General features: G+C 51.3%; 1 protein-coding gene across 2 annotated transcripts in view; it reads right to left on the reverse strand.

Annotated features, from left to right (window-relative positions):
* The window catches only part of plxna2 (plexin A2), a 190,500-nt gene that overhangs the window by 151,715 nt on the left and 24,183 nt on the right, over window positions 1-14,602 (reverse strand). For both annotated transcript variants that reach the window (XM_056587870.1, XM_056587861.1), the window contains exons 2-3: window positions 11,176-12,515; window positions 4,686-4,868 (exon numbers count right to left, since the gene is read on the reverse strand). In XM_056587870.1, the coding sequence (XP_056443845.1) occupies window positions 4,686-4,868; window positions 11,176-12,384 (1,392 nt within the window). In that variant the 5' untranslated portion in view covers window positions 12,385-12,515. The remainder of the gene's footprint in view (window positions 1-4,685; window positions 4,869-11,175; window positions 12,516-14,602) is intronic.

Consider the following 14,602-nt stretch of genomic DNA (forward strand, 5'->3'; position numbering starts at 1 on the left):
GCGAAACGCGCACGTGGCGTGGAACCCGGGCCCGGTTCATGGTCAGTGACCAGGTGAATTAACGACGTTCGCGGTAAACTATTCCATGGGTTGTGGAATAATTAAAAGTGTGGTCAGGCGGCCACGGGCATAGACACACCTGAACCCTGCTCTTCAAGTTCCCCCTCTTCAGCTGCCAGAGGGGGCGACAACCGAAGCAAAGGCGGATTAGCGAGCAGAGCATGATGAGGAGGAAGGCATTAGTAACTAGCATGTACCACATCAACGCTGAACCGAAGGGGGCTCAAGGGTAAACGCTCATCTGTCGTTCTGAGCCCTGTTCACGGTTCAGGGAGGGCGCCTGACACACAAACATTGACAACAAAAACTGCGTTCAGTACCCTTGGGAACCTTGATCTGCTCATAGAGCGGCCTTCTCATCTTCCTAATAAGTTCAAAATCAACCTCAAAATCTAGTTCAAAATCGTTCTCATCACCTACAAGGCCCTCAACAGCCTAGCCCCCCCCCTACCTTTCCGACCTCCTCCATCAGCACGCCCCCTCCCGATTCCTCAGGTCTATCTCTGCCAACCTGCTACAAGTCCCCGGACTAAGCTCCGGACTTGGGGTGATCGGGCCTTCTCAGTTGCTGCCCCCACCCTTTGGAATTCACTCCCCTCCCACATCAAAGTCTCTCCAACCCTCTCTTCTTTCAAATCTGCACTCAAAACATACCTCTTTACACTAGCCTTCCCCACCTAACTCCCACCTTATTCTTCATGTTTAAACTCTGTTTTTCTTTTAATCCTAGTCTGTCTTAATCTATGTCTGTTACATAGTTTAGATAGGGCAATATGTAAAGCGTCTTAGATAACCATATTAAGCGCTATATAAATTTCATTTATTATTATTATTATTATTCCTACAATCTCTTTCTGTTTGTACAGTGTATCACCTTTTTCCAATACTAACTTTTTCAAAAGAAGTGCCAGTTTTAATTCACATTAAAGGCCAGAGGTTTGAATGCAGACTTTCTCTGCAATGTTGCTGGAGTTCTTTCATGAATCCACACAGACGGGGGGGCTACCCCTGCCTTCATAAAGAGAGGGCGGTCCACATGGGAATGGCTCACGGTAGTCCCTGGTTCAACACTGTTAACCCGGGCAGCTCTGAGAGTAAGAGAACCCAGATGGAGGACGTTCATCCCCACTGTTGGCAGATTCATTCTGATTACCAGGGGCCACAGGTTGCCTCAGCTGCTCCCTCGTTGGTCTCCACCTCCCCCACCACACCAGTGATCTCTCTTAATTGGCAATTTTACATGTGAAGCCGTGTCTCCCATCTCAGGCGAACATCAAATGTTAATGCTCAATGCCCTTGCCACTTCCCCACCGATTGCTGCACTTGTCTGCGCTCAGCAAGAAAAAGCCCAACCCACACACAGTCAATTTCCAATTAAGATGATGCAATACCAGCATACATTGCATTGGTTGATCTTCTTCCGTTATCTGACCCCCAGGGCCCTCGAGCTGCCTCACAGTCTACCGGTGCGTGGCTTAATGATGTGCATGATGGAGAGGCGTGTAGAAACACAGCCCCCCCAACCGAAGCAGGACATTGACTTAAGAAACAAGGAGGTGTCTCCCTTGAGTGTCAAGCCTGACCTCAGACCTACATGCTCCTGTTATTTGTCTTCTTCTGCGACTCCCGAAAAAGATTTGGTTCAGTGTATGGTGGCAGCGTGTCGTTGTGTGTGCGTACGTGAGTGAGTGGTTGCTTGCGTGTGTGTTTGTGCGTGCGTGCCCGCGTCGTGCGAGCGTGCGTGTATGTGTGTGCGTGGGTGTGCGTGTGTGTAGACCCGGACTATCGATTGGCCCCTAGCAGTTTTCTGCTGAGGTGAACATCCACTCTCTGCCACAATCAATCACTCTCTCCGGGGTGCCACCCAGCAGCCGACCAGGTATTTCTCAGACACGGCAGATGCCACAGGGACCTTAGGCGGCAGCTGGTACACATTACACTACGGTGGATGGGGGAGGCCGGCTGCACACATCCTACATTGAGATTTTTTGCTGTAAACGAGGAGGGGGGATGTAAAGAGTTAAACGGCAGGCAGATTTGCCGGTTCGTCTAATGGTTTGAACAACGAGATCCCACCGTATGACACCCGACGCGTACCTCTATCACAGCGTGGGCCCCGCCAACGTGTGAACATCACAAGTCTAATGTGACTGATTGCCTTTGCTGGAGTTTTTCACACGACACTGGGAATTTGCCCCACCCCCACTCGTATGTGTGACTACCCTACCCTCCTCATCCCCCCCGTTCCTCAGCCAATCGGCTGCCAGGAGGCCTCCGCCAGGGGCACTGGTACCCGGCACCGCCTGCTGCTCCACCCTGCCCCGGCTAAAGCAGGTGGAGCGCCGACAAACAGCAGTCAGCAGGAGGAGGAGGTGGGGGAGGGGGAGGGCCTTGATTCAGGAGGTGGAAGATGGTGGAGGCGAAGGGGGGGGGGGGGGGTCAGGGCTGAGGTACCACAGCCCCTCTTTGGGATGGGAGCCAATCCAATTACAGCCAGCGGTGCAGGCCCCGTTTCACCGGCGGCACTCAATTCACATTTCAGCATCTTCTCCCTCCCTCCCTCCCTCCCTCCCTCCCCCCACAACCCTGGTTTGTTTTTGACTCGCTCTCCGTTCAACCCTCCCCCTTGCCGTTCCCGCCCTGTCCCTCTGGGCAGCCAGGTGGAGGTACGGTGTCGCCAGCCAGGCCCCCACCAGCGGTTCTCCCCCACATCCCGGCCCTCTCTTCCTCCTTTATCGGCGGCCCCCCCTCCTACGCCCACCCTGGCTAACAGTCAACCAGCGCTCTCCCAGGACGGGTCTTATCACTCCCCAGCAGGGAGACACGGAGGAGCCAGAGGGAACCTTTCCTCCTGGCCCCCCAGGGGGTGTGCAGTTCAACCATCTCCCACATGCACACGTGCGCACACACACACACACACACACACACACACACACACACACACAGGCTGCAAAGACAGCGGCTGCTGTAACCTCATTTCCCTGCCATTGTCATGAATAGATCTGCTCTAACGGCTGAGCGTCCCCTCCCGGGTCCTCCCCTGTCGCCGGGCTGGTCGACGGACCGTGGCGCCTCCCCCTGCTCCGGGTGCCATGCTGATATCCTGGTTAATCCCTCCCCCCACATTAACTGTTACTGTGGTTACAGTCACACCCTGTGAAGACACGGCCGACGGAGGCGGCCCAGGCACCGCTTTGCATATCAGTTCCACTGGGAGGTGGAGGAGGCGGGAGACGGGGGCAGAGGATGGGAGGGAGGGGTGCAGTGGGGGGGTGGGGGGGGGGGGGGAGGAGGAGGGATGGGTGGGAGGGGGGAGGGTTAAGGAGACCAGGGTAGAACATGAGACAGAAACAGCAGAGCGGGAAGGTTTGGCTGTCCCTCGGTAATGAAACTATGTAAGGGAAGAGGCAGGATGAATGATCAAACAGCACACTACACTGGTGGCTCTCCGTGAAGCCCTAGCCAGAGTGAGCTTTGGATTTACAGAGCTGTGAGTAAATAAATGAGCGCCAGTGAAATAAACCCAGCGTCGTATCATATGTCGCCCGCCGAAACAGCTACCAAAATACGAGGCTTTTTTTCCTGTTATCTTGCTCTTTTCGCTGCCTCCTCTCCTCACTTTCCCTGCGCTGCAGCTGTTGTCAGTGCATGGGGTGATGCATTTGGCAGTTATGGCCCATGTGACAGAAACACACAAGCGCACACACACACGCACACGCACACACTCATGCTGTCACTCAAAATCTGGCAAGTCCCGACGGAGCGGGACTGCTGACAAATCCTTCAAACAGCTGTCTTAACTGCACTGCAGCTAGAACACTCCACAGCCAATCACAGGGCTCCCCTGTGTTCCCGCATCCACGCTGTACTGAGGACATTGACCATATCATCTTCAGCTGTTGGTTGGATGGGGGCGGGGCTGGGGGGGGGGGGGGGTGTAAGTGCCAAAACAGCTCAATAGCTCTCTAAAATTAACTAGGAAGAACCAAGGGAATAACTCATTGCCAAATTGCACATCCACCCCCCCCCCCCCCGCTGGAATCACAAGCTCAGTGAATAGCTTTCACTTTGCCACACCATTCAACCGCTCCCAGTGAGTTATCGCAGACCAATGGCTTGTTTCTTCTGAACGGGGCTGAGAAATCTGTCTTTGTTAAGCGGCGAGCAGCCCGCTTAACCCTGCGTGGCGTTTGTGTTCTCCTACAGAGACCCAGAGGTTTAGATGGGCGGGCCTTCTCGCTTGACTCTCAGTGGGCTACCAGTAAAATGGTACCTATTAAAATTAATGGGCCAGCCGAGTGATTCCGCACTGATATACCATAGCTCACTCCAACAAGGAGCGGGGAAAGCCACTGCAGGGAAAGCCAGCTCACTAGCTGGCTAGCCAGGGACACATTAATAGTAGCCAGTAAATATGGCGGAGAATACATTAACTTTTTCTTCTGCTTAATACCAATGCGTCATCTGCATTAGAATACTTCACACCTTGTCCTGTCACTTTAAACTACTTTGCCACTGCTGCTCCTAGCGTTGGTGCCACTATATGAGCAAGGTTAAGGGCAGCGGAGACACAAACCAAAAAGTGCTGGCCTAGCGAAACATTATTTTCGTCGCCCATTACTGACCTTCTTCAGTCGTCCACTCTTGGTGCCCACAAAGGCCACGCAGTAGCCGTTGTAGACGTAGGCGGTGACGGAGGTCATGCGGTCGCGGGACTCGGTGTACAGCGTGTGTCCGGTGACCAGCTGGGAGCCGCCCAGCGGCTGGTTGATGTCCAGCCCGCAGAAGGAGTCGTCGATGGGCACCGGCTGGAGGGAGGGGGCAGAGTGACAAACAGTAGAGGTTGTTGAGAGAGCGAAGGAACCAAGGATAAAATAACACCACAGGAGAACAAGCAAGGAAACTAAACTGACGGCTCTAAAAATAGAACAGGATTAGAGAAAGAATTATCATTAAAAAAGATGAGAAAGATTTGGAGGCTGAACTGTACCAGACAAGGCGTTATAAAGGGACTGGGGCTGCAATCTAGCCAATTATTCTAATTTGTATTATATAACAATTATCGTTTTGTTTATTTAACGTCATACCAGGCTGCAAATGCCCTGCCTGAGTTAGCAGAACCTAATGTCTTGCATTTGTGCCTACTTTGTACATTGGACACGTGATGAACAGGATGATTCATCGATCAGACAAGGGGGGACTTGGCACGGAAACACATGAACATATAGATGTAGAAGAGCGATATGTGCATACAGCAGCCCCTAGAGCAGACAGAAGAGCCAATGTCTCGGGAAGATGGAAGATTTGAGCGAGACGAAGCCAGAGGCGTGTCAGAGCAGACAACCCAGTAGGAGGATGATGGGGACATGGGCAGGCAGAACACAGGGGTAGGAGGGGAGGGAGAGAGGGAGAGAGAGAGAGAGAGAGAGAGAGAGAGAGAGAGAGAGAGAGACAGAGAGACAGAGAGAGAGAGGGAGAGAGAGAGAGAGCGATAGAAGGATGGAGGACGATAGATAGAGAGATATACTGTATATCGAGAGAGAATGAGATAGAGGGAGAGAGATTTATAGAGATAGAGATTAGATATGGAGGGGGTAGATATAGAGAGAGATGGAGAGACAGAGAGAGAGACCGGGATAGAGGGAAAGAGGGATGGCAGTAAATATATATATATAGGGAGCGAGGGAGAAAGAGGAATAGAGAGATAAACAGAGATAGAGGCGAGTAGGAATAGAGAGAGAAAGAAACAGAAAAGGGATAGAGGGAGTAGATAGACAGGGAGTCCCAGAGAACGAGAGGTAAAGAGAGTCAGAGAGAGATGGAAGGAAAGAGAGGAAGTGTGTGTGAGTGGCAAGAAGGGGAAATGGTCAAACAGGGTGACAGGGGTAGGGGCGGGGGATTGGGATGAGCTGAGAGTAGAGGGCGGAGGGTAGGGGTGGTGTAGAGAGCCTTCTCGGCTCCATGCTGCAGAAGCGTGTGAGCGTAGCCCCAGAGGGAGCCCCACCTGGCTCATTACACTGGCCTATCATCACCGACCTGCAGGAGGTCACACGCCGCATGATAACTAGGCACGCACACAGACACACACCCACACACACACACACCTGGATAATGGTGTGAGGGCTGCTGACGTCTAAATTGTAGGTATGTGTTAATCTGTTTGCATTGAATGAAGAACCCTCAGGAGGTAAAAATGGAAAAATACGAAGTAAAAAAGAAAAAGACATATTATGCTGTTATGTATGATCACACTGTAATTGCTATCCTGAGTCTGAAATTCAGTGAGGACATACATGTTAAGACACGGTGAGGAGGAGAAAGATGGGATTATGTGGAAGATCGAGGAGGATAAGGAGGAGGAGGAGGAGGAGGAGGAGGAGGAGGAGGAGGAGGATGGAGGGAGGTAGCAAGAGAAAGAGGTCCTGGTGTAGATCAAGGTCAGTGGAGAGTGAAGACAGAGTGAGTGGCAGTGTTGCTGCCACTGCATCTGATGGTGGCCTCAAAGTGCCACGTAGAGTGAGCCAGATAGCCGGGCCGGGTGAAGGCCAGCATCACTCTGAGTGAACTTTCAAGCAGTCCGCTCTCTCTCTTTCTCTCTCTCCCCCACCCTCTCAATTCTCCTCCACCTCCTCAACCCCCACGCAACTCACCCTTTCTCCCTTCACAGCACGTCACCCTCCCCCCATATTCCCCCTGCATTAATGCTTTCTGTCTCCATAAAAGTCTGCTTCTCCACCGTCACTAAGTCACCCACTCTCTCAATCATCCCTTTATTCTCTCCCTTATTCTCTTTCTATCAGTGTCAACTCTTACTCTTTCTTTTGCATGCTTGAGAGAGAGAGAGAGAGAGAGAGAGAGAGAGAGAGAGAGAGAGAGAGAGAGAGACATTTCTTAGACATTTTTTGCCCTGGAATCCACCTCTGTCCCTTCCTCCATACCGGGGATACAAAGGCTTCTTAAACCGGCTTTTCAGAAGCACAGCCAAAGCAATAAGGCTGACAAGGGGAATAATTGCCCCCTGCTCTCATAGTAACACCCCACACTTTATGGCATGTCCACTTATTTTCATTTTTTTTCAATTGCCCAAAATAGCTCTCTGGCTCTGCGTGGTACTGAGATGTGTGTTGCTCTGGGAGGGTACGGGACGTGCTCAGCATACATCATTACCACCGTAGGCTGGCTCTCTCCTCGGGATGTACAGCTTGTATTTCATTGGTTTAATGTTTGTTGACTCATGTTTCTTGGGAGGATATCAGAAGCCACAGACTGAATCAGACTGATCGGTCATGGCTGTTAGTGGAGGTCTGAGAAGCAGATCCATGTTCCACACTCCGACCAGCTTCTCTCTCTCTCTCTCTCTCTCTCTCTCTCTCTCTCTCTCTCTCTCTCTCTCTCTCTCTCTCTCTCTCTCTCTCTCTCTCTCTCTCTCTCTCTCTCTCTCCCTCTCCCGCTCTCCTTCTCCCTCTCTCTCTCTCTCTCTCTCTCTCTCTCTCTCTCTCTCTCTCTCTCTCTCTCTCTCTCTCTCTCTCTCTCTCCCTCTCTCTCTCTCTCTCTCTCTCTCTCTCTCTCTCTCTCTCTCTATACAATATGCCATACTTTTCCGCAAGGGTCTGGTGGCGCTCCTCAGCATTTGGTTGTGATTACATTGAGATTGTTTGAAGGATGTACACTCAGTGGACTCAGCACTAATGGAAACCCCCAGCCTGAACCCATGTGGTTAAGTTTTCCAGCAGTACACCTACTCACTCAGACCTCTCTCTCTCTCTTTTTTTTCCCATGTTGTAGTGTAGATCTCAAACAAACAGCCGCAGAACCGTGCTTCACCACAGCTCCGGCCTGGCCCCGCTAATGCTAATTACATTGATTAGCACTGCCAGAGTTGTGGTGCGGCTAAAAATAGAAACTGTGAGCAATAAATCTCATATAACAGATCTAATCTCTGGTGAACGCCAGAGACACTTTTTTTCCGGGCTCTGCTGTTTCCCTGTTGACTCACATTGTAGGAATACAAAATAAATAATAAGAACTAGCTTGCGCACAGCTGTGTGTGTGTTCCAGGCGTGAGGTATCACTGTTTCTCGACCTGCTTCGCTCAGGGGATGTTGTGTTTTCACACAGCCCTGGGTTTGAGCCGGTGTGATGTGTAACTAGTGGGTCGTGTACGCGTAAACACATATGAAAAAGATAGGAGACTGGTGTGACAACAAAGGAACACACACACACGCACACACACAGACACACGATATGAAGCATTGAGATTGTGCTCTTGGGTGAATCCTCAGACACCAGAAGGCAAGGGGGCAATAGCGAATCCATTTTCATTGGCTGCTGGCCTCATTCTGGGGTTCGACTACAGCCAACAGCCAGTCACGGATGGACGAGATGCAATCATTCACATGGTATTGTTGACTAATGACCGGCAGAGCCGAGGTGTTTTGGGAGCCATGGGGGAAAAGTTTGATTAGTTTGGCCAAGATTAGAGTTTGATTAGGGTACCCTGCGCACACTGGGGCGATTAAGCCCAATGCGGCACTCTGATTTGATCGCAATCCGGTCGTTTTGTCTGTGCCGAACATGCCAATTTTGTTTTAATTTTATCTCTTCACTATTCCTACCCACATTGCACTGGGGCTGAAACTAATGGTTTCCTTCTTCGTTGAAACTGAAATGTTATTTTTTTCCCGATAATTAATCATTCATCAGGCTATGAAAAGTTAACAGAGCTCATAGTGACTGCTTGCTTTGTCTGATGAGCATCCGAGAAATGTTAAGTATTTATTTGTTTGCACAATTAAAACATATTTGATTCTTGTAATCTGAAATAGGGAAAAGAGAACATATAGAGGCATTTCAGCAATTAAAAGTAACAAATGTTTGGCATGTTTACTTGATGAATGCCCAAATCTTTGAATTGATTCTTTGTCACTGAGGGTTCATGGATGGCTTACGTCAGCACTCGAGGACAATATTGCAGTGGACTGCTGTAGTGTGGAATCACTAGGTCTATAAGTAAGGCACTTGGGGCCAGAACAGAAAAATTCAGCCTTAATTACATTCTTTTCAGGTTTCCTTACCTAAACCTCTATGCACAGACACACCTGAAAATGCCCTGTGTTGAGTAAATAAAAGGCTTTTGCTCACCCTGGGACAACAACAAGAGAGCCCGCTACTTAAAGCCTCTGCCTCAAGGTGAGAATGGTTGACACGTCCCACTGGTGGAGGTAATTTGTTCAGGCTTTACGACTTCCTCATCCATTGACACCCATCTACATAATCCATACAATACTTTGGGTTTATTGACTGCACATCGAATGTCAAACAGGGTCGAGGTATTTTCCTTAGTGTTTCCTCCGCACCTCCCTTTGTGATGTTCAGACACTGAGGGCCTGTTTATTCGGGGAGTGAAGGGAGAGCAGAGTGGTATTGGCAGCTGGGAAATGCTTGTGAACTGCTCCTGGCAGTGCGAGCAATGGGCGAGTGGGATGTGCTGCTCACTAGGTGGGGAGCTTACAGAGTCCTCTGCGCCCGTCACAGCATCAAGAGGACCCCCCCACCCGCCCCCTAAACACCCCCACCACCACCAGCACCACTAGATGATGAGATTTTAATTCTGGCTCCCACGGTTAGAGATGCCCGTTGACTTCCCCCCTGCCTTTGCCATTGCGCATCATCTCTTCCAGTCCCCCCCCCCCCCCCCCAATTACCCTCCCCTATCCCCCCACTCCACGTTCCTCATTCCTGCTCCTTCTGATCATAGTCCCCCCCATCCCCCCCCATGGGGGCTACTAACTGAGAACAGCGGCAGTCCCAGATAACACCCGCCACCCCCCCTCACCTCTGACATCACGCTAATGGGGAATTTACTGATGTTAATAAAAGTGGTCAATAGAGAGCCCTGAGGGGATTAGTAGGAGAACAAGCAAGAAGGCCTTGCAGTGGTTTCCTCGTGAGGACTGGGATATCATTAACCCCCCCCCAGGAACCATATGAAGGTCCCCGACGCACACATGCACGCACGTGAGCACATACACACACACGCAGGCAAGCGCAAACACAGATATACGCACTGGCACATATGCGCACAGCGCCGGTAACCACACACACACACACACACACACAGACACGCACACAAACTCACACTCGCATACGCACACACACACTGGAGCATTCCACACACAAAGCGGGAGTCATTATTGTTCATTATTTCACCCTTTTAATTCCTATCAGCAATTACAGCATGGAGACGCCGAGAACGGCGGCCTCCTGGGAGTGAATGGAAATAAAGAAACGTAACTGTACTTGACAACGTGTAATAGATACGAGAGCTCGCATTATGGAATAATTGGCGAGCGTTAGAAGAAATAGACTGATGAATTAGCCGTTCTGCAAAGCCCCGCCCTGCCCAACTTACATTACCACCCCGACCACACTGGGGGAAATGTTTATTTGGATTGCACTCAAGGAGAATAATATCGCTGTGATGGTTGCCAAGAAAAATAAGCGCCTCTTCCTTCACTTATGAATATCTCTCATTCAGATAGTCTTGAAAGTGGCTGTTCCCCGATATCAGCGCTGCAAAACAATTAGGGTGTAATTACATGTAGTGTGAGAATAATTTGATAACGAGAAATGGGCGACAGAAAGCCGTCAGAGCCACCGTTCAGCATGGAGGGCTGCGCTGAGGGCTGTGAGTAAATGCAGCCGACAGCGGCGACTTCCTTCCAACGAGATGTTTTTCTAGGCCTGCTAAAAGGCTTCAGTCATCACTCAGCCTTTTTTCTTTTTTCCATGATCATAAACATGACATGCTGGTCTGGTAGAGGCAAGATGGATCTCAGGGCTTTAAACATGAAATCTCCCTTCTTCCTTAACTGAAAACCCTTATTGGTTTGGAAGGAAAGGCTTATTTGAATGTTGTTCATTTCATCATTTACTGAAATACACTGTGATAGATAAAGAGGCAGTTCATATACCTTGAAATGATTTCTATAGTTCACACATTTCACAACAGTAACTGGTTCTTGATATCACCCATAAAGCTGAAGTCACTGCCTCCTGATCCCCTATCAGCACAACGAGTGGGTGAGCCGCCCTCGGGCCGCCCGGCCTACTCACCGCCTTGGTGCACTGCACGTCCTTCCCCAGCAGCCAGTTGAGCTCCAGGTGGCCCTCCCCCTGGTAGCAGGACTGCAGGCGCTCCTTGATGCGGGCGTTGATGTCCCGGATGCTGAACACACAGAGCGCCGAGTCATCGGGGGGCCGGTGGAACTGCTTCTGGCCCTTGGCGAAGACGGTGAACAGCACGTCGTCCTGCGCGCTGATGTTGAGCGAGGCGGCCAGCACGCGGCCCGGCTTGCCCAGGTAGGCGGCCTGCAGCAGCCGGTACTCCACGCCGTTCTTCACGCAGCCCACGGGCAGCGACACGTAGGAGTGGAACTTGCGGTCGTCCTTGCAGAGGCGCACGATGCGCGAGGTGTAGAAGAGGTCGCTGGCCGAGCCGCTGGACGACATGCTGTTCTCAGGGGTCTCGGGCTGCACCGTCAGGAAGTACACAAAGTTGCCGCTGGCGAAGCCGTACACGTAGTAGATGTCAAAGTGCGACACCAGCGCCAGAGTGTCCGACGGGATCTTGATGAGGGACGACACGAAGTCCGTGTGCAGCTCGTAGTCCAGCATGGCGGAGGACTCCGGGTCGCGGGGCAGCTTGCGGCTGGAGATGGTGGGGAAGTAGTCCTGCTTGCCGTCCACGGCCGTGCCGATGAACAGGGTGCCGTCCTGGCCCTGCGAGGGCACGATCACCCCGTACATGGTCCCAGTCTGGTTGACGCTGGACAGGTAGTGCTCCTTCTTGTGGGAGGGCTCCACCAGGATGAAGAGGTCGTCCAGCCGCATCAGCTTGCACACGCCCTGGTAGAGGCTGCCGCAGGCCAGCAGCCGGTTCTGAGAGTAGTCGACGAGGAGGAGCTTGTTGACGTTGTTGGTGGCCACCAGGGGCTCCGAGCACGGCTGCACAATCAGCGGGGGGTAGCAGGCCTTGTTGTCGTCCTCCGGGCCCGTGTCGTGGGACACCAGCAGGGTGAGGTTCCCGGACAGTTTGTACACGCGGTTGACCGCTCCGAGGTACAGGGCCCCCGTGTTCTGGTGGACCGTCAGGTGGTTGAAGGCCCACTCCTTGCGCTCAGGGTGGAAGGTGGTAAACGTTTGTCCGTTGCATGAGGTAGGGACAGCTAGAAGCCAGCAGCAGCAGCAGCCCAGGAGAGCGGCCAGAGTTCCTACCGTGGGCCTGGCTAATGAAGTCCTGTGTGTGTTCCGCCGGTCCTCCATGTCTAACTGGGCCCGCGAGGCAGGTACAGCAGCAGTAGCACAATGCAGTGGAGTCAGCGGAGAAACCTTCACCTTTGTGACACCGGAGGCTTTCTGTGCGGTTGAGGCTGGGCGCAGGTCTTCACATGTTTCTGAAAGGGAGAGGTAAAACCAGGGTGAGTTATCAGAGATAGTAGCGTCTGACTCATGACTCACACTGCACAACAGATACGGGCAAACGGAGCCGCTGTGCTATCACGGGGAAAAAGGTCAACGTTTGTACTTCCCTTTTTCACTGCTGCAATGAGCCGTGGAGAACCAAGATGGAAACTGACAGACAATCGGAGGAAACCTTTATGGTTCACATACCAAAGGAGTTGTTGGACAGGCCAGGAAAATAGACAGGAAGGAGAGGCTGGTTCCAGCAACGGATATTAGCCTAATCAGACTAACACGCTTGCTGTTGCCTTTATAGACACGGAGCGACGAGGCGTTTCTTAGAAGAAGAAAAGTAAATACAGAAAGCTCACAGCCACTCATATTAAACCGCTAACAGGCTGTTAGACCTCTTACTGGCACTTAACACATAAACACACACACACACAATTACACAAACTTGCTCTCTTAAGACTATAAACTTTCAGAGCTTCTCAGAATCCCCATTTAGGAACAAATTCAAAAATTGTGCCGTTATGGTATACAACAAAGCTACAGCTCTGAAACCACCACAAAGTATTATTCCTCTGTATTTTAAAGAAATTCATACCATTTACCATTGCCACCATTACGTTTTTAGACACCAATATAACAACACACACAATCACACACACACCACACAAACACACACACACACTCTTACTAATTTGCTATCCCTATCTATCCTTGAAAGCGTGCATCATGCAAAGCCCGCAATTCATGTTCCTCTTGCAGCCGGGTCTAGTGAGATCTCTCTGCCATAAATCAGAGGTTGGAGCCCCTCTATGCAGTTTGTCCCGGGGAGTTAATTATGTCGTCCACTGGAAGAAGAAGCCTGGATCTTATTACTGGAACAAAGTGAGAACAAATTGGGAGCCTGTTTCACACAGCCCCGCCCCTTCCAGCTCTCTGCTCTTAAAGGGCTATGTTATGCCAAACTGAAATCTATTAATTATGTCCCTCCTCCCCCCTAAATATTGCTGTTTTCTTATTCTTCTATTCCATCTATCTCCTATTGATATGATCACATCCCGGAGGGAGTAATCACTGGCAGCAGAACAATCATCCTTCGACGAATCAGGCCATCGTGTTAGATATGCACACAGCTGGCTCCATAATAAAAGTCAACACTCTTTGTGTGTATTAAGACTATGTGTGCAAGTGTTTTTTTGTGTGTTTGCGTGTTAGTGCACGTGTGTCTGCATGTTTGTGTTCATGCATTTGTGCATGAGTGTGTGCATACGTGTGTGCATGTGCATGCATGCGCGTTTGTGCACGTGCGCTATGGTGGTTGTGTTTGCGCATGTGCATGCATTAAGACTGTGTGTATTTGTGTTTTTTGGTGTTTGCGTGTTTGTGTACGTGTGTGTTCACGTGTGTGTTTATGCATTTGTGCATGAGTGTGTGCGTGAGTGTGTGTGCGTTTTGAGCATGCGTGTGTGTGTGCGTACTCTTATGTGGATGAGTGTGTGGGTGCGTGCGCGTGCCCGTGCCCGTGCCTCGTTCCCCCGGTGTTATCAGTGCGCTCCGTCAGAAGCGAGCAGTGTTCGGGGCTAACCGGGGAGAGAGACAATGGCGGCGCATCCTAAAATCAAGTATGATGAGGCGTGGCGATACAACAAGGGTAATTACTGGAGGTTGCTGGAGGAGGTAAGCTGGGGAGTGACACAGCGCCGCCAGGGGCTTTTAACGCGGCGGAGACGGCCCTACATCGTTCGTCACGCTCTGCATTAGCATTTCCAGCAGCGGGGGCCACGGAGGATGAGGGGTGAAGGATGCGGCCGGAATATTCAGTGGCGGCGGCGCCTTGGTTTAGCAGGCGCTCAAACAGGGATCCGGGAGCGTGGAGTACAATGCAACGCCATCGAGAGGAAAAGAGAAACAACTCCGCTACGACCACGTGCCAGCTCCAGGCGGATCTGATTTGCGCTGCAGATTTTTTAAAATCCTCTGAACCGTGTCGTCGTGCAAACTGTGGAAATGTCTGTCGTCGTTGTCCTAGCCCCCCCCCCCCCCCCCCCCCAACACGATGTGATCAACGGGC

The sequence above is a fragment of the Gadus chalcogrammus genome, chromosome 1 (genome assembly GCF_026213295.1).
Source record: "Gadus chalcogrammus isolate NIFS_2021 chromosome 1, NIFS_Gcha_1.0, whole genome shotgun sequence".
NCBI lineage: Eukaryota > Metazoa > Chordata > Actinopteri > Gadiformes > Gadidae > Gadus > Gadus chalcogrammus.